This window comes from Nerophis lumbriciformis, linkage group LG26 (genome assembly GCF_033978685.3).
Source record: "Nerophis lumbriciformis linkage group LG26, RoL_Nlum_v2.1, whole genome shotgun sequence".
Classification (NCBI taxonomy): Eukaryota; Metazoa; Chordata; class Actinopteri; order Syngnathiformes; family Syngnathidae; genus Nerophis; species Nerophis lumbriciformis.
This window is the reverse complement of record NC_084573.2, coordinates 19,737,501-19,762,722: the sequence shown is the minus strand read 5'-3', so window position 1 is coordinate 19,762,722 and position 25,222 is coordinate 19,737,501. Positions and strand designations below refer to the sequence as shown.

At 37.1% G+C, this 25,222-nt stretch overlaps 2 protein-coding genes across 2 annotated transcripts in view; both read left to right on the top strand.

Annotated features, from left to right (window-relative positions):
- Positions 1-8,063, top strand: part of LOC133623832 (phospholipase B1, membrane-associated-like) — a 63,969-nt gene extending 55,906 nt beyond the window's left edge. The window contains exons 33-41 of the mRNA XM_061987257.2: positions 1,829-1,880; positions 1,946-2,026; positions 3,367-3,432; positions 3,521-3,615; positions 3,696-3,777; positions 3,855-3,959; positions 5,985-6,080; positions 6,159-6,233; positions 6,310-8,063. Coding sequence (XP_061843241.2) covers positions 1,829-1,880; positions 1,946-2,026; positions 3,367-3,432; positions 3,521-3,615; positions 3,696-3,777; positions 3,855-3,959; positions 5,985-6,080; positions 6,159-6,233; positions 6,310-6,612 — 955 coding nt within the window. The 3' untranslated portion in view covers positions 6,613-8,063. The remainder of the gene's footprint in view (positions 1-1,828; positions 1,881-1,945; positions 2,027-3,366; positions 3,433-3,520; positions 3,616-3,695; positions 3,778-3,854; positions 3,960-5,984; positions 6,081-6,158; positions 6,234-6,309) is intronic.
- A 742-nt stretch (positions 8,064-8,805) lies between these two features.
- LOC133623833 (phospholipase B1, membrane-associated-like) overlaps positions 8,806-25,222 on the top strand; it is a 20,347-nt gene continuing 3,930 nt past the window's right edge. Inside the window, exons 1-12 of the mRNA XM_061987258.2 lie at positions 8,806-8,969; positions 9,148-9,206; positions 10,757-10,827; positions 10,901-10,944; positions 11,040-11,133; positions 14,641-14,692; positions 14,885-14,965; positions 15,042-15,107; positions 15,191-15,291; positions 22,888-22,969; positions 23,039-23,143; positions 23,225-23,317. Of these exons, the coding sequence (XP_061843242.2) occupies positions 8,849-8,969; positions 9,148-9,206; positions 10,757-10,827; positions 10,901-10,944; positions 11,040-11,133; positions 14,641-14,692; positions 14,885-14,965; positions 15,042-15,107; positions 15,191-15,291; positions 22,888-22,969; positions 23,039-23,143; positions 23,225-23,317 (969 nt within the window). The 5' untranslated portion in view covers positions 8,806-8,848. The remainder of the gene's footprint in view (positions 8,970-9,147; positions 9,207-10,756; positions 10,828-10,900; positions 10,945-11,039; positions 11,134-14,640; positions 14,693-14,884; positions 14,966-15,041; positions 15,108-15,190; positions 15,292-22,887; positions 22,970-23,038; positions 23,144-23,224; positions 23,318-25,222) is intronic.

Genomic DNA, 25,222 nt, shown 5'->3' with positions numbered 1-25,222 from the left:
TGAAGGTCCTGAGTAGTCCTGAGTTCAATTCCGGGCTTGGGATCTTTCTGTGTGGAGTTTGCAGTTCTCCCCGTGACTGTGTGGGTTCCCTCCGGGTACTCCGGCTTCCTCCCACCTCCAAAGACATGCACCTAGGGATAGGTTAATTGGCAACACTAAATTGGCCCTAGTGTGTGAATGTGAGTGTGAATGTTGTCTGTCTATCTGTGTTGGCCCTGCGATGAGTTGGCGACTTGTCCAGGGTGTACCCCGCCTTCCGCCCGAATGCAGCTGAGATAGGCTCCAGCACCCCCCGCGGCCCCGAACGGGACAAGCGGTAGAAAATGGATGGATGGATATTATACTATATATATATATATTTATACATGTTAATGTAAGGGTGGCTATTTTGAAGAAACTAGAATACAAAACATGTTTTCAGTTATTTCACCTTTTTTTGTTAAGTACATAACTCCACATGTGTTCATTCATAGTTTTGATGCCATCAGTGACAATCTACAAATAGTCATGAAAATTTAAAAAAAAACGTGTGTGTGTATATATATATATATATATATATATATACAGTATATATATATATATATATATATATACACATATATATATATATATAAATGATAAATGGGTTGTACTTGTATAGCGCTTTTCTACCTTCAAGGTACTCAAAGCGCTTTGACACTACTTCCACATTTACCCATTCACACACACATTCACACACTGATGGAGGGAGCTGCCATGCAAGGCGCTAACCAACACCCATCAGGAGCAAGGGTGAAGTGTCTTGCTCAGGACACAACGGACATTACGAGGTTGGTACTAGGTGGGGATTGAACCAGGGACCCTTGGGTTGCGCACGGCCACTCTCCCACTGCGCCACGCCGTCCCTATATATATATACATATACATTCATACATATATACATACATATATACTTACATACATACATACATACTTACATATAAATATACATGTATATACACATACATACATTATATATATATATATATATATACACATACGTATATATGTGTATGCGTAATATATATATATATATATATATATATATATATATATATATATATATATGTATGTGTGGGAAAAAAATCACAAGACTACTTCATCTCTACAGGCCTGTTTCATGAGGGGGTTCCCTCAATCATCAATCATCTCAATCAAATCTCCTGATGATTGAGGGAACCCCCTCATGAAACAGGCCTGTAGAGATGAAGTAGTCTTGTGATTTTTTTCCCACACATACATACATATATTGCGCTCTACTACGGTATCGAGCACTATTTTTTGGATAACCTTATTAAGACATATATATATATATATATATATATATATACATATATACAGTATATATATATGTGTATGCTTTGATTATTTTCTTAATGAGTGTAACTAATAAAATTGATAAAAATCCGGACCGTGTGGACGGTCCATAACTTTAAATTAGTGGACATAGTTTAGAGTGGTGTGTAGGTGCCATGATCCATGTGGCAGAGAAGAGGGTAGAGTTGCTTTTTAAATATTTGTATTCATGTATACATATTTAAAGTGCAATTTCAAAAGGTTGATTATGTGCATTTATTAGAAAAAAAGAATAATAATTATGGCAAGCAGAAAAATGTTTGCTTATTTTTAAAATGGTCCCTTACACGCATTGAGGCTATAAAGTATGTTTTATCTGATTACTCGATTAATCTAATGGATTTATCGATAGATTACTCGATTACTAAAATAATCAATAACGACAGCAAATGTACGTGCAAAATATGTGATGGTCCTCAATCTTATAATATTTCTTACATTTGTTCCGTCACAGGAGCATCCAAGACCAGATCAAAGTCCTCATCAATGCCATGAAAGAACACAAGGTGAGATCTCTGACAAGATGATACTCCTATCGCCTAAGAACACGCATGTGCATGTATTCTTTCAGGATGTGAACTTTGAAGAGGACTGGAAGCTTTTGACAATATTTGTAGGGGGAAACGACCTCTGCCACTATTGCATCGACCAAGTAAGTGTTTTTCTAAAAATGTCTCACAAGAATGACATTCAAAATAACAGACTTCCTCAAAATTGCAGACTCCACTCTAAAAAGACGGACCGTTTTTATTAATTGACTGGACATTTGAAGCCTGCTGTTAAGCAAAACAAGCAGTGCCTACCTTGGCATATAATCGGTCCCTCATTTTACGTGTAAAAAAGCCACTACTGTTAGTTTTAACATTGGAATTCAGGGTGAAGGCCGTTATTTACAATGCCTAGATGCTATGATAAATAGCGGTGTCTCGATCCGATATTGGTATCGGATATCAGTCCGATATCAACAAGTATCAGATAATATCGGCTTGCATCTAAACTAGGGGTCCCCAAACTACGGCCCGCGAGCCAGATCCACTGAAAAATGCATTTTCCCATCGATAAAGCGACATCATCGTACAGGCCAAAAGTTTGGACACACCTTCTCCTCATTCAATGCGTTTTCTATTTACATTGTAGATTATTACTGAAGGCATCAAAACTATGAATGAACACATGTGGAGTTATGTACTTAACAAAAAAAGGTGGAATAACTGAAAACATGCTTTATATTCTAGTTTCTTTCAAATAGTCACCCTTTGCTCTGATTACTGCTTTGCACACTCTTGGCATTCTCTCGATGAGCTTCAACAGGTAGTCACCTGAAATGGTTTTCACCTCACAGGTGTCATCGTTTGGATGCCTTTAGTAACAATCTACAATGTAAATAGTCATAAAAATAAAGAAAACACATTGAAATGAGAAGATGTGTCCAAACTTTTGTCCTGAACTGTATATATATATATATCCATCCATCCATTTTCTACCGCTTGTCCCTTTCGGGTCGCGGGGGGTGCTGGAGCCTATCTCAGATGCATTCGGGCGGAAGGCGGGGTCCATATACATATATATATATATACATATATATATATACATACATATATACAGTATATACATAGATGGATGGATGGACACAGCCCGGCCACGCTCTAAAATGTTTTAACCCAATGCGACAGCCAGTTAGTATCTTAATGTCCTCCAATAAGCAGACAAGGCTGGTCTTGTAATTGGGTGAAGATTTGTGCTGATAATGTTACTTATCGGCTAATACTCAAGGCACTAATAAAGGTATAAAGGTAAGACTCTGTGCCACAATAGGTGCTGCTGTTTTAGTTTGCAATGTAGTTCAGGATAGTCTGCTTACTGTAACTTTGTTTTTGCATTACTGAATGTAAGTGGGTTTTTTTTGTCTGAAGTGAATTAGTAACTAATTGAGGCATAAAATAGACAACATTTAAGGAAACTGCTTCACATTTTTACTTGCTCAATCTGCAGAATAATCTGTCCCCCAAGAATTACAGTCACAATTTGATGCTTGCTTTGGACACGCTTCACAAAGAGGTGAGTTTTATTGACAACAAAGCCACTCATCCCTGTTAGAAGAAGTAACATCCGTCCACCGTTTTGCATTCTATTTTTACATATGCAGGTGCCAAGGATGTTGGTCAATCTGGTGGAGATCATGCAGATTGACACTTTAAAGGAAGTGAAGAAAAACACTCTAGGGTGCTCCCTCCTGCAGAGGTTGGTTCTGATAATAACTGATTATTCACCCAGCTTTCAACAATTCAATAACGACTATTTTTTTTGTTTTGTTTCCCCAGAATAAGCTGTCCTTGCGTTATCAACCCTACTGAAAACTCCCCAGAGTTGGAAGAGATCAAACGGATCAATCATGAATACCAGGTGAATAAATCCTTACGTTTTGACCATTTTTTTCTAAATGTAAACATTTTTAACCATTTTTTTATTTCCTACTAAAGGCTGAAATCCATAATCTTATTTCTGGATCTCACTATGATCAGAAAGAGGACTTTGCAGTTGTTCTTCAGCCATTCTTACACAATTCTTTCATTCCTTATATTGGGGTAAGTAATACAACTTTAATTAAAAATGGAGCAAACATACAATAAAAATCATAATTTACATTAGGGCTGTCAAAGTTATGCTTTAACTCACGCAATTAGTCACAAAACATTATCGAATTAATCATGTATGAACGCCGATTAACCACGCAATTCATTTTGAACATAAATGCTCCTTTACATTCATCGCGGAAAGCTACCTGAAAGGCGATGTAGGTTGTCAGTGATCATGCCAGTGCAAAACTGAGTGAGAATAAAAATTCACTTCAAAATACATCCCAACGAGACTTTAGATAAAACTTTTAGCAAGATTTTAACAATAAATGAAGTGCATTCAAGTAAAACATTTTTTTTGAAAGTTACTGTTCGAAATATGGGGGTCTTTAAAAAAAAAAATGAACACGAATAATGTACTGTGATTAATTGTGGTTAATCAAAAGGGTCAATAATGTGTCATTAATCTGATTTAAATAATAAAATAAAATCATTCGGCAGCACTTATTTAAATAGACAAATATTTTAGTATTGACAAAAAAATAGGAAATATTTAACAAATGTTCCTGTAGGAAATTCTGACAATTAAAAATAACATTTGTGTGAAAATATGGGGGTGTTTTTTTCATCATTTTAATTATGCATGCAAATAATTTACTGTGATTAATTGTTAATAACCAAAAGGCAAATGTGTGATTAATCTGATTAAAAACATAATTGCTAGACAGCACTAATCAAAATAAAATATTTTAGCATTGACAAACATGAAATATTTAACATATTTTCCTGTATGAAATTCTGACAATAAAATTGCATTTGTGTCAAAAGAAGCGGGCATTTCCAAAATTTAATTTAAATTATACAAATAAATAATTTACTGTTATTAATCGTGATTAATCAAAAGACAAAAGTGGGATTAATCTGATTAATAGCATTGCCAAAAAATATTAAATATTTCATTTTGTCAAAATAACTTTCCTGTATGAAATTCTGACAATAAAATTGCATTTGTATCAAAATATGGGGGTCGTTTTTGAAGTTGATTTTAATTATGAATGCAAATAATTTACTGTGAATAGTCAAAAGTGTGATTAATCTCATTTTTAAACGTAATCGTTTGACAGCATTCATTAAAATAGATAACTATTTTATTAATGACAAAAAGTGTAAATCTTTTTATTTTTATCCTGTATGACATTCTGACAGTAAATTTGCATTTGTGTGTAAGTATGGAGGTCTTTTTTCAGGGTAATTTTAATTATGCACGCAAGTAACTTACTGTGATTAGTCAAAGGCAAAATTGTGATTAATATGATGAAAAAAATTTAATCGTTCGACAGCACTAAAATATTACTTTATATTGACATAAAAATATGAAAAATGTGAGAGAAAAAAATCAAGTATGACATTCTGACAATAGAATTGCATTCATGTCAAAATATTTGGGTCTTAGGTTAATTTAAATTATTCATACAAATCATTCACTGTGATTAATCAAGATTATTCAAAGGCAACACTGTGATTAACCTGATTTAAAATTGTAATCGTTCGACAGCACTAATAAAAATAGATATTTTAGTATTAACCAAATATGTACAAATATTAATACCAACAAAAATTTGCCTTATTTCGTAAATTCCTGCATGATATTCTCACAAGAAAATTGCATTCATGCCAAAATATGGAGTCTTTTTAAGTTAATTTAAATTATTCATACAAATCATTCACTGTGATTAATCAAGATTATTCAAAGGCAACACTGTGATTAACCTGATTTAAAATTGTAATCGTTCGACAGCACTAATAAAAATAGATATTTTAGTATTAACAAAATATGTACAAATATTAATACCAACAAAAATGTGCCTTATTTCGTAAATTCCTGCATGATATTCTCACAAGAAAATTGCATTCATGCCAAAATATGGAGTCTTTTTAAAATGTTCATTTAAATTGTGCATGCAAGTCCTTTACTGTGTAGTAGTCGCATATATGTATAACAAAATAAAAGGGTGCTTTTTTTTTCTTGACAAGGAGGGGGAAGCAGACGCCAGTTTCTTCTCTTTGGACTGTTTCCACATCAGTGAGCGAGCTCATGCTGAGATGGCCATAGCCCTGTGGAATAACATGGTGAGAGAATTAGGCAAAGTGAGCAACGTTTATTTCAATGTTCATTTTTGTTGTTGTTGCTCTTTTCATTATAAACAGTTGGAGCCTGTAGGTAGGAAACAGGCCTATAACAACTTCACATATGACCGCTCCAAGATCCACTGTCCCTCTGAGGTATGTACAAACACTCATGTCGTCGTTCACAGTTGCACTTGCGTTTTTTAATTCCATATTGTTACTCTTCCAATAGGCCAGTCCCTTCATCTTCACCAGAGTGAACAGTAGCCCACCGCCACCAGTGACGGCCACAACTGTGCCCCCTCCCAACAACATCACTGCATTCACAACCACCACTACACAAACTGCCTTCATTCCCTTGTGTGTCCCCCCACAGCCGGCGTGGGTCACAGTTGTTGTGGGAGTTGTCTGTTTATTTATGGGCGTCACCATTGCTGTGCTTATTTTCTCTTTCGTGCTGCATAGGAAAAGCCAAACTAAGTATGCGGTAGAGTGTGCAGAGTATGCGGTAGAAACAAAAACCGCAGCACTTTGAGATGTTTTTTTTTTAATTGATTTGAATGTTTTGTGTATTTTTCAAAAAAAAAAACACAATTTGGTTCGGTTAAGGAAAAGAGCATTTGTTGCTATACGAGTTGTAAATGCAAAATGTTAAGTTATTTGATATCATAAATCTTCATACAAACATGATAAATCTGCAGCATCCAGCAAAGTTTATTACAATAGAGCCCATGCCTTTCATAACAATAATAATAGATTTTATTTGTAAAAGCACTTTACATTGAACAAACAAACTCAAAGTGCTACAGTGCATTTAAAAAAATAAAATAAAATAATTAAAAATCCCCAAATTCTAACCCACTAGAAGGATTTTGTTCTAATTAATGTCAAACATGTGAGCAGAACTATGGTCTTTCCTCAATTGATCAAAAACTTTACAATACATTACGTAAGCCATTGTAGATGTATTACATATTATTTACAGTATTCTCATTGAACGCTAGTAGTACTACTCCACACCACTAGGAAGCAGCATAGTACCAAAAAGTAGAAGCATCTCTCGCTAACTACTTCAGCAGGAGTTAAGCATAAGTTAAGCATGAAACGTCATTAAATTTAAACATACATTTAAACAAAAATAAAAAAAACAAAGGGGAAAGATATTAGAAGACTCGAGGGGACACACACTGACAAATGATACTTGGCTGATGGTTCTTTCGTTCGCCGTGGAGTCACTTCCGGTGCAAGCGGCATTGAAATAAAATCTTCCAATAGTTTACATTTCGAATGTTCATTTTGAAAGTAATGACAACTGTACCATATAACGTTATTACTGATGATTGCATGACATGTTTTTTCTGTAGGATTTCATGAATTGAATATGTATTGTATGTTTAGTTTGTAAATCATTGTTACTCAAATAAAGTTTGGAGAAAAAAATATTAGGCATTTTTATTCGAAGTGATTTTAAAAATGAAAGTGTTTTAGTTATATTTAAAAACAAAAACTCTGTCATCTAAAAGCTGCCGCAGTCACGCCAGTAAGATTTTGGCTATACGCCGGAGTCCCACACTTTCCACACATTTATTTAACGTTAATTCATTCACACACACGACTTTAAATGTTTCTAACATGAAATACATTTCCAAAAAACAACTTACAGCATTGCCTCAACGATATTTCACGATTGACGGCAACGTCCGAGTTCAGAGCATTTAGAAAAGTCTCATTCTTTTCACACTAACGACTCGGGGTCAGGACGCTAACAGGAAGTTATATACCGGATGTGACGTTTTGCGTAATATTACATCATACAGAGAAATATACTTTTTGCAACAATTTATACCACCGAAATCACAATATATTTCTATCATACATTATTATGAAAAAGAGAAAATTATTATAACATGTTAAATAAATAAACTGAAGATATTATATAAATTTTAAAATAAAAATACAAAAAATGTGGAAGCCATACAAAACGAGTGATGAATAAATCAGTAAATGGGTTTTACTTGTATAGTGCTTTTCTACCTTAAAAGGTACCCTTGACACTGTTTCCACATTCACACACACATTCACACACTGATGACGGGAGCTGCCATGCAAGACCCTAAAACCACGACCCATCAGGAGCAAGGGTGAAGTCTCTTGCTCAAGGACACAACGGACGTGACTAGGATGGCGGAAGCCGGGGATCGAACTGGGAACCCTCAGGTTGCTGGCACGGTCGCTCTACCAATGAATTACGTACCAAAATAGCCAAAACAAAATATGAGTGAATGGTTACTAAACAATGTATATAAATAACATTAACGAAAGCAGTGTCAACATAAAAGAAACGATGAAAATAACAACATGTACTCAAAATACTTTGCCTATCGATTTCATCATCTGGTCTAGACAACAATGACAGTCTGACCTGTCTTTGATCTGCCGGCCACAATGTCCAACTGTGGTGACCACGCTACTACTACAAATATTGCAATAAAATTAATAATTGGTGGAATTACATAGTACGTTTAGTCGGTGCAGGGATTCTTTTGGGGTGTTTAATATTCAATAGAGCAAAATGAATGGGAAAATGTTAAACCTACTTTGACCACTTTTGGGAGTGACATCATTTAAAACTCTTCAAAGACTTCAAAGACTTAAAACACCCTTTTCCTCATTAGAGGACCGTCCCTTTGTGAGGACAGAGGGCACCTCTCCTATAAATCCCACCAGCAGCGCATCTCGTCTTTAATCCAGTGTGACGTTTTCGAGTCAACATGAGAGCAACTTTGTGCGTGTGTTTTTTAGCCCTGACTGTAGCGTGTGTGTCTGCTGTGACAATTGGCACAGAGATGCACTGTGAGGATGGCGGCCCCTCCGACCACACACCCACCTCAGGTAAGATAATGCAGCTTGTTGTGACAAAAAAAAAATCACTTGACACTTAACACTGTTTAATTGTGAAGGTATTGAGAATGTCACTAACTTTCCTGACTGCTTCTGTGTCGATCATTTTAAAATCCCTGTTCATAACCTACACATTAATGACAAATGTGCTGTCTCGTTGCAATGTCAGTGCATGAACTCAGGCCAGGAGATATCCAGGTGGTTGCTGCCGTGGGAGACTATCTGACAGTGAGTAAACATGATTGGAATATGCAACTAAATGGTTTTAGGGGCCACATTTCCAGAAAGCTAAGGCCCGGGAGCCGGCCGGACTTCTCCCCTAACTATTAGTCATATTTTGTATATTCCTTGGAACCAGCGTCCTCTACAGTAGACTTTGGATTTTGATCATTTAGCCAAGTTACAGAAGCGCTCTGCTGTTTTTGAGGAACTTTCAAACAATATACAACACACCCTCTCCTCATTCATTGTGTTTTCTTTATTTTCATGACTCTTTACATTGTAGATTGTCACTGAAAGCATCAAAAGAATGAATGAACACATGTGGAGTTATGTACTTATGTAAAAAAAAGGTGAATTAACAGAAAACATGTTTTATATTCTATTTTTTTTTTCAAAATAACCACCCTTTGCTCTGATTACTGCTTTGCACACTCATGGCATTCTCTCGAGTTTCAAGCACACCTGTGAAGTGAAAACCATTTCAGGTGACTAACTTTTGCAGCTCATCGAGAGAATGCCAAGAGTGTGCGAAAAAGTAATCAGAGCAAAGAGTGGCTATTTTGAAGAAACTTGAATATAAAACGTCTTTTCAGTTATTTCACCTTTTTTTGTTAAGTACATAACCCCACATGTGTTCATTCATAGTTTTGATGCCTTCAGTGACAATCTACAATGTAAATAGTCATGAAAATAAAGAAAACGTATTGAATGAGAAGGTGTATCCAAACTTTTGGCCTGTACTGTATATCACAATATATAATTTATATTGTTTAAATAGTATATTGTCTATATCGCGCAACCCTAATTTGAAGTAAACAAGCTACAGCAACACCTTGTATCACATTATGGAAAAAAAATGGACTTAAAGGGGAAAGAAGGTCTTAGTTGTATATAACAAGTTTGGACCCCAGTGTTCTGTTTGCTAACAAAGTTCAAATCTCAATGCAAGGAACTGAACTCGGGGGCCGGTATGGTGTCATTTGAACAGCCCTGGGCTACATACATTAAATACACAAAATACTTTGAAATGGGGTTTAAATCACCAAAAATGATTCCTGGGCGCGGCCACCGCTGATGCTCACTGCTCCCCTCACCTCCCAGGGGGTGACCAAGGGTGATGGGTCAAATGCAGAGAATAATTTTGCCACGCCTAGTGTGTATGTGACAATCATTGGGTACTTTAACTTAACTTTTAAATAATGATTCTTATACTTATGCAGTATATCTAGTGGTACGCCAAAGAATCACTTGATTGAAGTAAAGTGTTTTATTTTCCTATAACACAGTGTTACTGTTCATACTGTGTGTAATGTTACAGTGGCCAAAAATTAGTTTGATAAATTAATTAATGAATTTATATGCCTACTACACTCCTGTATTTTGATGTTGGTCATTATGGTGGTACTTGGGGAGCCAAGTGTTTTTCTGAGGTGGTACTTGCCGAAAAAAGTTTGAGAACCACTGGCCCACAACATGATCCATATGTTGTAAACCACCAGTGTCATCCTGTAATTGTTCGATTTTATTTTGTTAATAAAACATTTGTCTTTTTTCAGGTGGAGAACTGCATGTCTTTAAACCAAGACCCTTATGATCACATGATTAAGCACAGAGGTTTATCATGGAGGTAGTTTTCGTCACTAGACACATTTTATACTTTTTGGCTGCAAATTAACCTCATATTTTATTCTCTTGTCTAGTATCGGCGGTGGTGGAAACCTTACAACTTTAACAACTCTGCCCAGTAAGTATTGTGGAATATTTATTTGATTTGTTTTCAAGTTAAGACTTGAAATTAATCCATACAGTAAATTAATTATTGTTTCTATGTACTCATAGACATCTTGAAGCAGTTCAATCCCAATTTGACGGGCTTCTATGTTGGGATGAGAAAAGACAACACACATCAGGTCTATCAAAGATTAACAAGCTGGTAAATTCTCGACTTCTTACAATTACAGTAATCCCTCTTTTATCGCCGTTAACTGCTTCTGGACATTACAGTGATAAATGAATCATCTATAAGTTTGATATTAAGAACATACATTTTCACCATAATTAGAGCCCTCTGACATGAAACAACACCCTTTGGACTCTTCTCCGCTCTTTTTAATGCTGCTTGAGGCTGAGCCAATCAGTGGCCACAATACCGAACAGTGCGCTGTGAATGGTTTAGCCTCAACGACAAGCCAATACTACTGTATTATTTAGCCCTTTGTATGCTTGAAATTGCTTAATTTTGAGCAAACATTTCGTAGAATATGCTTAAAAACAACAAAACAAACCGAAAAAAAGTGATGTAAAAGGAAAATGTAATTACCGGTATTACATTTCTAATTTCTGATATAACAGAAAAATAAAAACTTTTTTACAGTCTAATTCTTAGGAAATAATAAAAATATCAGTTAAATTAGCGCAGTCAAACAATTACAGTTTTTAATCAGATTAATCACACTTTTACAGTTTGATTAATCATGTTAAATGACTTGCGTGCATATTTTAAATTAATTTGAAAAAAGACCCAAATATTTTGATAAAATTACAATATTAACGCGGGAATATCGTACAGGAACATTTTTTACATGTTTTACTTGACTGCACGTCTTTTATTGTTAAAAGACTTGCTAATAAGTTAATAGTTTAAGAGTTCCTATTTTATGCATCTACTGTAATGGGAAAAAAAAATCTAAAAAATTAGTTGTTTAAAAAGAAAACGTAATTATTAACTTTATAATTTCTGATATAACTTTTAAGTCTTAAAAAAATGAAGATTTTCATTCTTATTGTTAATCAGTATAAACTTGGGCATTAAGTCCTAAAAAAATCAGATTTTAATTATTTTTGTTAATCAGTATAAACCTGGGCAGTCAATGTTAACGCGATAAAAATATATATATATATTGCTGTCATATGATTACATTTTTGAATCAGATTAATCACACTTTTTTTTTTTGAATATTTTTTTATTTTATAAATGTTTTGCATTTTCATTAATCTCAGTAAATTACTTGCGTATATATCCATCCATCCATTTTCTACCGCTTATTCCCTTTTGGGGTCGCGGGGGGCGCTGGAGCCTATCTCAGCTACAATCGGGCGAAAGGCGGAGTACACCCTGGACAAGTCGCCACGTCATCGCAGGGCCAACACAGATAAACAGACAACATTCACACTCACATTTACACACTAGGGCCAATTTAGTGTTGCCAATCAACCTATCCCAGGTGCATGTTTTTGGAGGTGGGAGGAAGCCGGAGTACCCGGAGGGAACCCACGCAGTCACGGGAAGAACATGCAAACTCCACACAGAAAGATCCCGAGGCCGGGATTGAACTCACGACTACTCAGGACCTTCGTATTGTGAGGCAGATGCACTAACCCCTCTGCCAACTTGCATATATAATTTAACTTAATTTAAAAAAATACCCCAATATTTGAATAAAAATGCAATTTTATTGTCAGAATGTCATTCAGGAACCTTTTGTAAATGTTTGAGTCATTTATTGTAAAAAAAAAACTTGCTAAAAAGTTAAAAGTTTAAGAGTATTTATTATTTTTGGAATATTTATTTTGGGGATTTTTAACAATCGCAGTACAATTACTTGTACGTATAATTTGAATCAACTTTAAAAAATACCCCAATTTTTGGACACAAAAGCAATTTTAATGTCAGAATGTCGTACATGAACTTAAAAAAAAAAAGTTTTACTTGAATGCACGTCTTTTATTGTTCAAATGCATTGACTTGATTACTGACCATAAAGCAACCATTTGCGGTTGAGGTAAAGGTGGATGTGCGGTCTTAATTAATTGCGAGAATAATCTGCATTAATACAAAATAAAAATAAAAAATAATACATTTTGTGATTAATCACATTAGTTTTATATACAGTACAGGCCAAAAGTTTGGACACACCTTCTCCTCATTCAATGCATTTTCTTTATTTTCATGACTATTTACATTGTAGATTGTCACCGAAGGCATCAAAATGTGGAGTTATGTACTTAACAAAACAAGGTGAAATAACTGAAAACATGTTTTATATTCTATCCATCCATCCATTTTCTACCGCTTAATCCCTTTGGGGTCGCGGGGGGCGCTGGAGCCTATCTCAGCTACAATCGGGCGGAAGGCGGGGTACACCCTGGACAAGTCGCCACCTTATCGCAGGGCCAACACAGATAGACAGACAACATTCACACTCACATTCACACACTAGGGCCAATTTAGTGTTGCCAATCAACCTATCCCCAGGTGCATGTTTTTGGAGAGTTTCTTCAAAATAGCCACCCTTTGCTCTGATTACTGCTTTGCGCAGTCTTGGCATTCTCTCGATGAGCTTCAAGCACACCTGTGAAGTGAAAACCATTTCAGGCGACTAATTCTTGAAGCTCATCGAGAAAATGCCAAGAGTGTGCGAAAAAGTAATCAGAGCAAAGGGTGGCTATTTTGAAGAAACTAGAATAAATAAATAAATGATAAATGGGTTATACTTGTATAGCGCTTTTCTACCTTCAAGGTACTCAAAGCGCTTTGACAGTATTTCCACATTACCCATTGACACACAGATGGCGGGAGCTGCCATGCAAGGCGCTAACCAGCAGCCATCAGGAGCAAGGAGTGAAGTGTCTTGCCCAAGGACACAACGGACGTGACTAGGATGGTAGAAGGTGGGGATTGAACCCCAGTTTCCAGCAACCCTCCGATTGCTGGCACGGCCACTCTACCAACTTCGCCACGAATATAAAAACATTTTTCAGTTATTTCCCCTTTTTTTGTTAAGTACATAACTCCACATGTGTTCATTCATAGTTTTGATGCCTTCAGTGACTATCTACAATGTAAATAGCCATGAAAACAAAGAAAACACATTGAATGAGAAGGTGTGTCCAAACTTTTGGCATATACATACAGTACTTACATAAATGCATACATGCATGTATGCATGTATGTATGCATGTATATTTGTGATTAGTCGCAAAAGTAATTATGAGGCAACTACGGACAAAACGCGATCAATCACAATTAAATATTGTAATTGTTGGACCGCACTATTATGGGGGTACTAAGATGACAGGGATGCAAAACAATAACAATACTGAAATAAACTGCAACACAAACAGTGCAATTAACAGTGCAATACATGTTCATAACATGGTAACTACTGCCTAGTTTCTCTTGTTATATTCTTATTTTTACTGTTATATTTTTATTCTTATTTTTGCTTTTTGTTTTTATTCTTATTGTTATATTTTCTATTTTATTTCCATTTACACCCCCATTATTTACTTTTTACTTTTTAAATTCGATCTGAATTCTGTACACTGCTGCTGGAATTTTAGTTTTCCTGAGGGAACTCTCCTGAAGGAATCAATAAAGTACTATCTATCCATCTATCTATCTATTTATCTGAACAATTTTTAACATCATGTTGAACAGGTTCCTGTTACGTCAAATGCGCTCCCTGGTGGACAGAATGAAGAAGGACTATGTGAGTATCCAATACCAAACTATCTTGAATGTCTAAAATATTCTCAAAATGATAACAACTTACAATTAAAATGTTTATGATCCGGATAAGAAACTTATTTTTGGATGAAGAAAAACACTGACAGATGTTGGTGATACATGACATTTTTTTGTTGAAAGAATGAATACTTTCTGATATCATTCATCTACGCAGGCCATCAACTTTGAATTGGACTGGAAGGTGATCACTGTCTTGATCGGTGCAAGCGACATCTGTGAACATTGCTACCAAGCTGTGAGTATCAAATGACAAACGTGACCAGCTCTTTCTCAAATGTATTTCAATTAATTTATTTTTTCCCTCTTTACAGTCATTATTCTCTTCTTTGGTGTACAAGGACAATGTCCAAAGAAGTCTGGATTATCTACATAAAGAGGTAAAAACACAGGCAGTGATACAATTTGAAGTTGTACTAGCGTGGTTCTGTGTGTTGATATCGGCTGTGCTGGTCTCTGCCAGGTGCCCCGGGCTCTGGTCAACTTAATAGAACCCGTCTCAAGGACACCTGTGAGCGAATTGAACTTGGACACTTTGCTGGAGTGCCCGACCAGGCTTGTCAAGTGAGTACACCGCTTAAAGTCGGAATATGGAAAAGGAAAATATTTTTAAAAGATCATTGCAGTGCTACCCTATGGAAGGGTCAAATGGGAGAACAATAAGTCAATAAATACATCTATAAAATACTTAATAAAAGTGTCATTCATTAATTGTAATTGAAATTAAATACATAAGTGTTATTAAATGTGTCATTTATTTATTTAATATAAAACGTACATGTAATCATTTAATCATTCAATTATGAATTGTATTACTTGCTACATGCTCTGGGTCAGCGCCTCTTTTGCTTCCACACAGTACACAAAGCAATCATAGGACTGGATTTGTGTTAGCCCCGCCCACTGACTTTGATGGCTGAATTTGACTGATAGAATTAATTTTGAAGCGCTGACGCACATGTTAATGAATATATTTGTATAAAGTATCAAAACATGAAATAATTAAATAATGAAATAGTTCATTGAATCATGTTATCATTAAATACATCATGAAATAATTAAATTGTGTAACAAATAATTTAAAAAACCTTTGAATTAGTTAATATATGTATACCTTATATATTCACATATCACATATGTGTGTTTGTTTGTACTATTTATTGCTCATTTATTGTTTTTTCACTGCGTTTTACTTTTGTAGCTGTATGTAGAAATGGTGCCGCTGAAGTGGCAGCTGGTTGCATCAGCTCTGTGCCCTTTTTAATGTATTTTATGTCCTTTGTGTTTTTTAATGTTTTCCTCTTGTTTTCATGTGGGGTTTTGTTTTATTTTATTATTTATTCTTGTGGACTTTTTGTATCTGCACTGCAGCAACATAATTTCACCATTGTGATATAAAGTCTATCCTATCCTATATAAATACATTATTTAAATTAGAGATGTTCGATATTCTCGGCCGATAAATGCTTTAAAATGTAATATGGGAAATGATCGGTATCGGTTTCAAAAAGTAAAATTTATGACTTTTTAATACGCCACCGTGTACACGGACGTAGGGAGAAGTACAGAGCGCCAATAAACCTTAAAGGCACTGCCTTTGCGTGCCGGCCCAGTCACATAATATCTACGGCTTTTCACACACACAAGTGAATGCATGCATACTTGGTCAACAGCCATACAGGTCACACTGAGGGTGGCCTTATAAACAACTTTAATACTGTTACAAATATGTGCCACACTGCGAACCCACACCAAACAAGAATGACAAACACATTTCGGGAGAACATCCGCACCGTAACACAACAGAACAAATACCCAGAACTCCTTGCAGCACTAACTCTTCCGGGACGCTACAATATACACCCCCTACCCCCAACTCAACCCCCCAACCTCAAACTCTCTCTCACCCCATATCCTGAATTCGGAGGTCTCAAGGTTGGCAAGTATGCACATTTGACCCTCCGTACTACCCTGGCTTCTAATAAAAAAGGACAATGATGTTGCTGTTATTGCCAAGTGGTCTGTAAGAGAGATTTTTATCTGGTGGGTTAGAAATGCGACGTTCTCGAACGAGTCGACTCTTTGTTAGCTCAGCTCTTTTAAAGGCCTAACACTACTACCGACCACGCATTCCGATAGTTTATATATCAATGATGAAATCTTAACATTGCAACACATGCCAATACAAAAATAAAGTGCAATTTTAATTTTCGCGCGAAATATCCTGCTAAAAACGTCTCAGTATGATGACGTCAGCGCGTGACTTCACGGATTGTAGAGGACATTTTGGGACAGCATGGTGGCCAGCTATTAAGTCGTCTGTTTTCATCGCAAAATTCCACAGTATTCTGGACATCTGTGTTGGTGAATCTTTTGCAATTTGTTCAATGAACAATGGAGACAGCAAAGAAGAAAGCTGTAGGTGGGAAGCGGTGTATTGCGGCCGACTGCAGCAACACAAACACAGCTGTTGTTTCATTGTTTACATTCCCGGAAGATGACAGTCAAGCTTTACCATTGGCCTGTAGAGAACTGGGACAACAGAGACTCTTACCAGGAGGACTTTGAGTTGGAAGCGCAGACGCGGTACCGTGAGTACGCATGCAGCTGCGGCTTCCAAACATTTGATCGCTTGCCCTTACGTGCGTGCCGCTATGTGCATGTCACGTACGTAACTTTGGGGACTTTGGGGAAATATATGTGCCGTATGAACTTTGGGGAGGTGAACGGTACTTTGGGCTGTGGGATTGAGTGTGTTGTGCAGGTGTTTGAGTTGTATTGGCAGGTTATATGGACGGGAGGGGGGAGGTGTTTGTTATGCGGTATTAATTTGTGGCATATTAAATATAACCCTGGTTGTGTTGTGGCTAATAGAGTATATATATGTCTTGTGTTTATTTACTGTTTTAGTCATTTACAGCTGAATATCAGGTCCCACCCGCCTCTCACAGCATCTTCCCTATCTGTATCGCTCCCACTGCCCTCTAGTCCTTCACTCTCACTTTCCTCATCCACGAATCTTTCATCCTCGCTCAAATTAATGGGGAAATCGTCACTTCCTCGGTCCGAATCGCTCTCGCTGCTGGTGGCCATGATTGTAAACAATGTGCAGATTTGAGGAGCTCCACAACCTGTGACGTCACGCTACTCGTCTGCTACTTCCGGTACAGGCAAGGCTTTTATCAGCGACCAAAAGTTGCGAACTTTATCGTCGATGTTCTCTACTAAATCCTTTCAGCAAAAATATGGCAATATCGCGAAATGATCAAGTATGACACATAGAATGGACCTGCTATCCCCGTTTAAATAAGAAAATCGCATTTCAGTAGGCCTTTAAGTGAACGATGAGAACCGATTTGCAAGAACATTGTGCCAAAGATATTTGATTTTAGGAGTTCAATTGAGACAAAAATATCAGTTAAAGGCTCTGGAAGTTTTTGTGGTTGATTTTTTTGATTAGAGCAGCGGTTTCCGCTAATTTTTTAACGGCCCGCCTAGGGTATTCCGGTATAATGGTACTAATAAATGAAAAACGGTAGTATACTGCCTCTGAAAAATACTAATACTTTTTTTCCCCCCTCTGGACATGAAGGCGCGCCATCGTCACGTCGTGATCAGAGGCGCATGTTACACGGACAGAGTACTTATACACAGACACACGTGGGGGGCATAAGAGGGAAAATGGACGCATTTTTGGCTTAAAAATTAACGATAATGTTGCAGCTATAAACACTGAAGTGCCGCTTTGCAAGAAGAACTTCATAACATAGCTAACTAGCTAGAGGCTAACGTCTATCCGCAGTCCACAGTGTTTTAGCTACTTCTAATTCACTGATCCTCGCCTCCATAGCGACAAATAAAGTATGGTTCTTACAAGTATCATACCTGGAGGATGAGGAATATTTATACATGCTTCACTCCACACCGTAGGATACACTAGCTAACCGCTAACAGCAAGCTAGCACTCTTGAATGTAAACAAATGCCAGGGGTGGATCTACACAGACATCGACTCAAACGATACCAAGTACAAAAGCCGTAAATAGTCAATACTACAATGATTATATCAATATTTTTTTATCATCACAAAATCTTTTGTAATTTGTTTTATTGTTTATAAACCTAGGAAATACGTCCCTGGACACAGAAGAATTTTAATTATGACCAATGTATGACCTTGTAATTATTTGTATTGGAGTGATACAAAAATATGTAGTTTTGACAAAATGTGTAGTATCACCCAAAAATTACGTAATGTATCCAAACAGAATAAGTGCTTATAGCATTTTAACAGAAGTGTAGATAGAACATTAAAACAGAAAGTAAGCAAATATCAACAGGAAACAAACAAGTAGATTAATAATTAATTTTCTGGCGCTTGTCCCTCATCATTTTGACAAAATAATAGAATGGGAAATGACACAATATGTTACTGCAGACGTCAGCAGCCAAATTAAGAGGCTTTGTTTGCTTCTTTACTACTAAAAAAAGTTGTCTAGTATGTTCACTATCTTAGTTAATTACATTGTTCTTTGGTTGCAATAAGAAGTGTATGTTTTATGTATCAGAAGATTTTCTGTTAAATTAAAGCCAATAATGTCATCTTTTTGTGGTACCCTTTACTTTGAAAAGTATTGAAATACATTTTAGCACCGGTACTGGTACCAACATATAGCACCGGTACTGGTACCAACATATTGTTATCGGGACAACCCTAAACCCGCAGCACATAAAAAAAATACTATATCTGTATATGGTTTTTTTTGTTTTTTTTAAACAGAAAGAAAGTGGAATAAAAGAGCAAGCAGGTGAAAAGCAATAAGAAAAAGTTGCAATTTTGACTAATAACACAAAGTTGCCATGAAGGTTGTTTTTCATTGCTCAAAAAATAATAATGAATCAAAATCAATGTTATAAATTCTTGACCTATTTAAGGCTCAGAATTTGTTTGGGTAAAATATAGCATACATTTGTGTTTATGCCATAAAAAAGTGTTTTGACCAAAATGGCATAACATATGAAACACAAATTTATATCAACAAGAAGACCTGAGGTTGATAAGATTTAAATGTTAAAAAAATAATAAGGTATGACTTATTTTTAACATTTTTATGACTGAGACCCTTCTGGGTCTCCAGGACCAAACTTGAGGGGAGGGTTAAAAAAAGCTATTCCGTATATTGAAATGGTTTTGAAAATGAAAAATATCACAATGGCCACCGTATGCATTTATTTTTCAGTGTGCGGCCCTCAGTGGAAAAAGTTTGGACACCCCTTCTATACACTGGGGCCTGCAGATGGAAATTAGCCTTTGGCTACAATCTGGCATATTTACATTTTATATGGGTTCCGTCCGGGTACTCTGGCTTCCCCCCACCTCCAAAGACATGCACCTGGGGATAGGTTGATTGGCAACACTAAATTAGCCCTAGTGTGTGAATATTGCCTGTCTGTGTTGGCCCTGCGATGAGGTGGCGACTTGTCCAGGGTGTACCCCACCTTCCGCCCGAGTGCACCTGGGATAGTCCCAAGCACCCCCCGTGACCCCAAGAGGGACAAGCGGTTGAAAATAGATGGATGGATGTTTTTTAATGTGCATTGCCCCATGTAGCAAAGCTGTAACAAAAACAACAAATGGCGAGTTCCTATCTTAAGTTTTATGATACATCTATGAGAAAGCTTATTGGTGTGTCTCTACAGGGGTCTTCAAAGTGCCCCCTGGGGGCCATTTGCGGCATGTAGCTAATTTTTTGAGGGATGGCTTTTTTTTTGCAAATTTTGCAGGTATACACCTCAGCGTCAAATATTTTGTTACTTGACGAATGATACCTTTTAGCATTCTAACGTTAGGATGCTAGCTATTTTTTTTCAGCTAATTTTGTAGGTATATACATTAGTCATATTTTGGTACTTGATGCATGCTAACGTTAGCATGCTAGCATTTCAAACACATTTTTCAGGTACACACCACAAAGTAATATTTTTGGTACTTGACGTGTGCTACAGTAGCATTTTAGCATGCTAACATTAACATGCAAGATTTTTTAGATAATTTAGCATTGTCAAGTGTCATACATTTTATTATTTCTCTAATGCTAACTGTAAGCATGCTATTGTTAGAACATTAGCATAGTACTGTTAGCATGCTAGATTGTCTAGCCTATTTTGCTCATATTTTTAGTTTTTGAGGCTACCTGGCCAGCATTTCTGGTTAGCATTTCAGTTCAGCTTTGGCTCTTCAGTATTCACACAAAATGTCTAACAAAATTATTTGAAAGTTCTTCTCTATATTGTACTGGTTTTGAAGGGGAAAACGATCAAAATGGCCCCCGCATCCTTTGATGTGTTAGTCTGTGGCTTTCAGTGGAAAAGTTTGGGCATCTCTTGTTCAGTGGAACAGGCAAAAGTTAAAGGCCTACTGAAATGCGATTTTCTTATTTAAACAGGGATAGCAGGTCCATTTTATGTGTCATATTTGATCATTTCGCGATATTGCCATATTTTTGCTGAAAGGATTTAGTAGAGAACACCGACGATAAAGTTTGCAACTTTTGGTCGCTGATAAAAAAGCCTTGCCTGTACCGGAAGTAGCAGACGAGTAGCGTGACGTCACAGGTTGTGGAGCTCCTCACATCTGCACATTGTTTACAATCATGGCCACCAGCAGCGAGAGCGATTCGGACCGAGAAAGCGACGATTTCCCCATTAATTTGAGCGAGGATGAAAGATTTGTGGATGAGGAAAGTGAGAGTGAAGGACTAGAGGGCAGTGGGAGCGATTCAGATAGGGAAGATGCTGTGAGAGGCGGGTGGGACCTGATATTCAGCTGGGAATGACTAAAACAGTAAATAAACACAAGACATATATATACTCAGCCACAACACAACCAGGCTTATATTTAATATGCCACAAATTAATCCTGCATAACAAACACCTCCCCTCTCCCGTCCATATAACCCGCCAATACAACTCAAACACCTGCACAACACACTCAATCCCACAGCCCAAAGTACCGTTCACCTCCCCAAAGTTCATACGGCACATATATTTCCCCAAAGTCCCCAAAGTTACGTACGTGACATGCACATAGCGGCACGCACGTAAGGGCAAGCGATCAAATGTTTGGAAGCCGCAGCTGCATGCGTACTCACGGTACCGCGTCTGCGCTTCCAACTCAAAGTCATCCTGGTAAGAGTCTCTGTTGTCCCAGTTCTCCACAGGCCAATGGTAAAGCTTGACTGTCATCTTCCGGGAATGTAAACAATGAAACACCGGCTGTGTTATCCGGCACACCAGTCAAGGGGTGCATTCTACGGCGGGGTGCGTTATCCGGCACAACACCTGCCGCAATACACCGCTTCCCACCTACAGCTTTCTTCTTTGCTGTCTCCATTGTTAGTTGAACAAATTGCAAAAGATTCACCAACACAGATGTTCAGAATACTGTAGAATTTTGCGATGAAAACAGACGACTTAATAGCTGGCCACCATGCTGTCCCAAAATGTCCTCTACAATCCGTGACGTCATGCGCAGACGTCATCATACCGAGACGTTTTCAGCAGGATATTTTACGCGAAATTTAAAATTGCACTTTAGTAAGCTAACCCGGCCGTATTGGCATGTGTTGCAATGTTAAGATTTCATCATTGATATATAAACTAGCAGACTGCGTAGTCGGTAGTAGTGGGTTTCAGTAGGCCTTGATGCGGTCGTTCATAAATTATTAAATGTCTTTGTTAAGTTAAAGTTAAAGTTAAAGTACCAATGATTGTCACACACACACTAGGTGTGGCGAAATTTGTCCTCTGCATTTAACCCATCCCCTTGTTCACCCCCTGGGAGGTGAGGGGAGCAGTGGGCAGCAGCGGTGCCGCGCCCGGGAATCATTTTTGGTGATTTAACCCCCAATTCCAACCCTTGATGCTGAGTGCCAAGCAGGGAGGTAATGGGTCCCATTTTTATAGTCTTTGGAATGACTCGGCCGGGGTTTGAACTCACAACCTACCGATCTCAGGGCATGGAGTGCTTATGCCATCGGCTGGCCTCTGTGCAGCCGTGTTCAGGCTTGTGAAACTTTCGATAATGCAAGTTTTTCACCGGTTAAAATGTCAATATCAGCATATATCTTAATAATTCTATGTCCGTGTCTCTCCTTTCTAGAGCTCAGTGTCCTTGCGTTGTCTTACCAACGGCCAATCTCACAGCTTTGCACAAGACAGAGGAGCGAAATAGGAAATATCAGGTACAAAACGTTTATGTTGTATTAATAGAAGCTACTAAGAGATGTTACCAAATGTCCCGTGTTTCACAGCTGGCACTGAAGAAACTTGTCGAGTCAAAACGTTACGACACTCGCCCCGACTTCACTGTGGTCATCCAGCCTTTTTTCAGAGAATTCACCATTCCCAGACTACCGGTCAGTAACGATACATGCATGTTTAAATGTAGAATATAAGTACAGTACGTACAGTCAGGACTCACTTTTGAAACCTCACAGGATGGCCGCCCAGACCACTCCTTTTTCACTGACTGTTTGTACCTCAGCCAGAAAGCCCAGACTCAGATAGCTCGCGCCCTGTGGAACAACATGGTAATTATCAAACTACTACACTACATTATGTGCTGTCGCGGGCCTTTTTTGTGATTGTTGCCGCCTAAAATGCCTGAATTTGTGACAACTTTTTCCAATCGACTTGTGATTTTATGAATTTATCATCAGTGCTTTAATTGTTCCTTGTAATCGTAACCTCAAACATTGAGGGCGGGGGGGATGATGTTTTACTCCTTTTATTCCACATAGACTTAAAAGTAGACACAAGGTGGCAGTAAAAGCACATACTCATTGTCAAATTACTGTACTGTTTTAGTCAATTATAACTATTCAGGGTGTGAATCTTTGGGCACCTAACAATTTGATCGGATTCTGTGTCCAGGGGTGATGATTCGATTCAGCATTGATTATCGATTCAATACAATTTTTTATTCAAACCGATTCCTGCAATGTATTATTTGGTATATTGATTATAAATGAAACTTTTTCAAAACAGGTAACCTAACGATTCGATCAGATTCCGATTCCTGGAGTGACGATTCGATTTGGAATTGTATCTTGATTCAACACGATTCTGGATTCAAACTGATTCTCGCAATGTATTATTTGGTATAATAATTATAATAAAACTTTTTAAAGCAGTTTACAGGTTAAAAAAAACTCCTTCTGGTTGCATGGAGATGGCCTAAAAACATCTTAAAAAATGGATTTGTGTGTGTGTATATATATACAGGTAAAAGCCAGTAAATTAGAATATTTTGAAAAACTTGATTTATTTCAGTAATTGCATTCAAAAGGTGTAACTTGTACATTATATTTATTCATTGCACACAGACTGATGCATTCAAATGTTTATTTCATTTAATTTTGATGATTTGAAGTGGCAACAAATGAAAATCCAAAATTCCGTGTGTCACAAAATTAGAATATTACTTAAGGCTAATACAAAAAAGGGATTTTTAGAAATGTTGGCCAACTGAAAAGTATGAAAATGAAAAATATGAGCATGTACAATACTCAATACTTGGTTGGAGCTCCTTTTGCCTCAATTACTGCGTTAATGCGGCGTGGCATGGAGTCGATGAGTTTTTGGCACTGCTCAGGTGTTATGAGAGCCCAGGTTGCTCTGATAGTGGCCTTCAACTCTTCTGCGTTTTTGGGTCTGGCATTCTGCATCTTCCTTTTCACAATACCCCACAGATTTTCTATGGGGCTAAGGTCAGGGGAGTTGGCGGGCCAATTTAGAACAGAAATACCATGGTCCGTAAACCAGGCACGGGTAGATTTTGCGCTGTGTGCAGGCGCCAAGTCCTGTTGGAACTTGAAATCTCCATCTCCATAGAGCAGGTCAGCAGCAGGAAGCATGAAGTGCTCTAAAACTTGCTGGTAGACGGCTGCGTTGACCCTGGATCTCAGGAAACAGAGTGGACCGACACCAGCAGATGACATGGCACCCCAAACCATCACCCAACCATGCAAATTTTGCATTTCCTTTGGAAATCGAGGTCCCAGAGTCTGGAGGAAGACAGGAGAGGCACAGGATCCACGTTGCCTGAAGTCTAGTGTAAAGTTTCCACCATCAGTGATGGTTTGGGGTGCCATGTCATCTGCTGGTGTCGGTCCACTCTGTTTCCTGAGATCCAGGGTCATCAGTCTGTGTGCAATGAATAAATATAATGTACAAGTTACACCTTTTGAATGCAATTACTGAAATAAATCAAGTTTTTCAAAATATTCTAATTTACTGGCTTTTACCTGTATATATATATATATATATATATATATATATATATATATATATATATACATACATACATACACAGTATATATATATATATATATATATATATATATATATATACTGTATATATACACATACACATATCACACACACATATATATATGTATACGTACATACATACACAACCATATATATATATATAT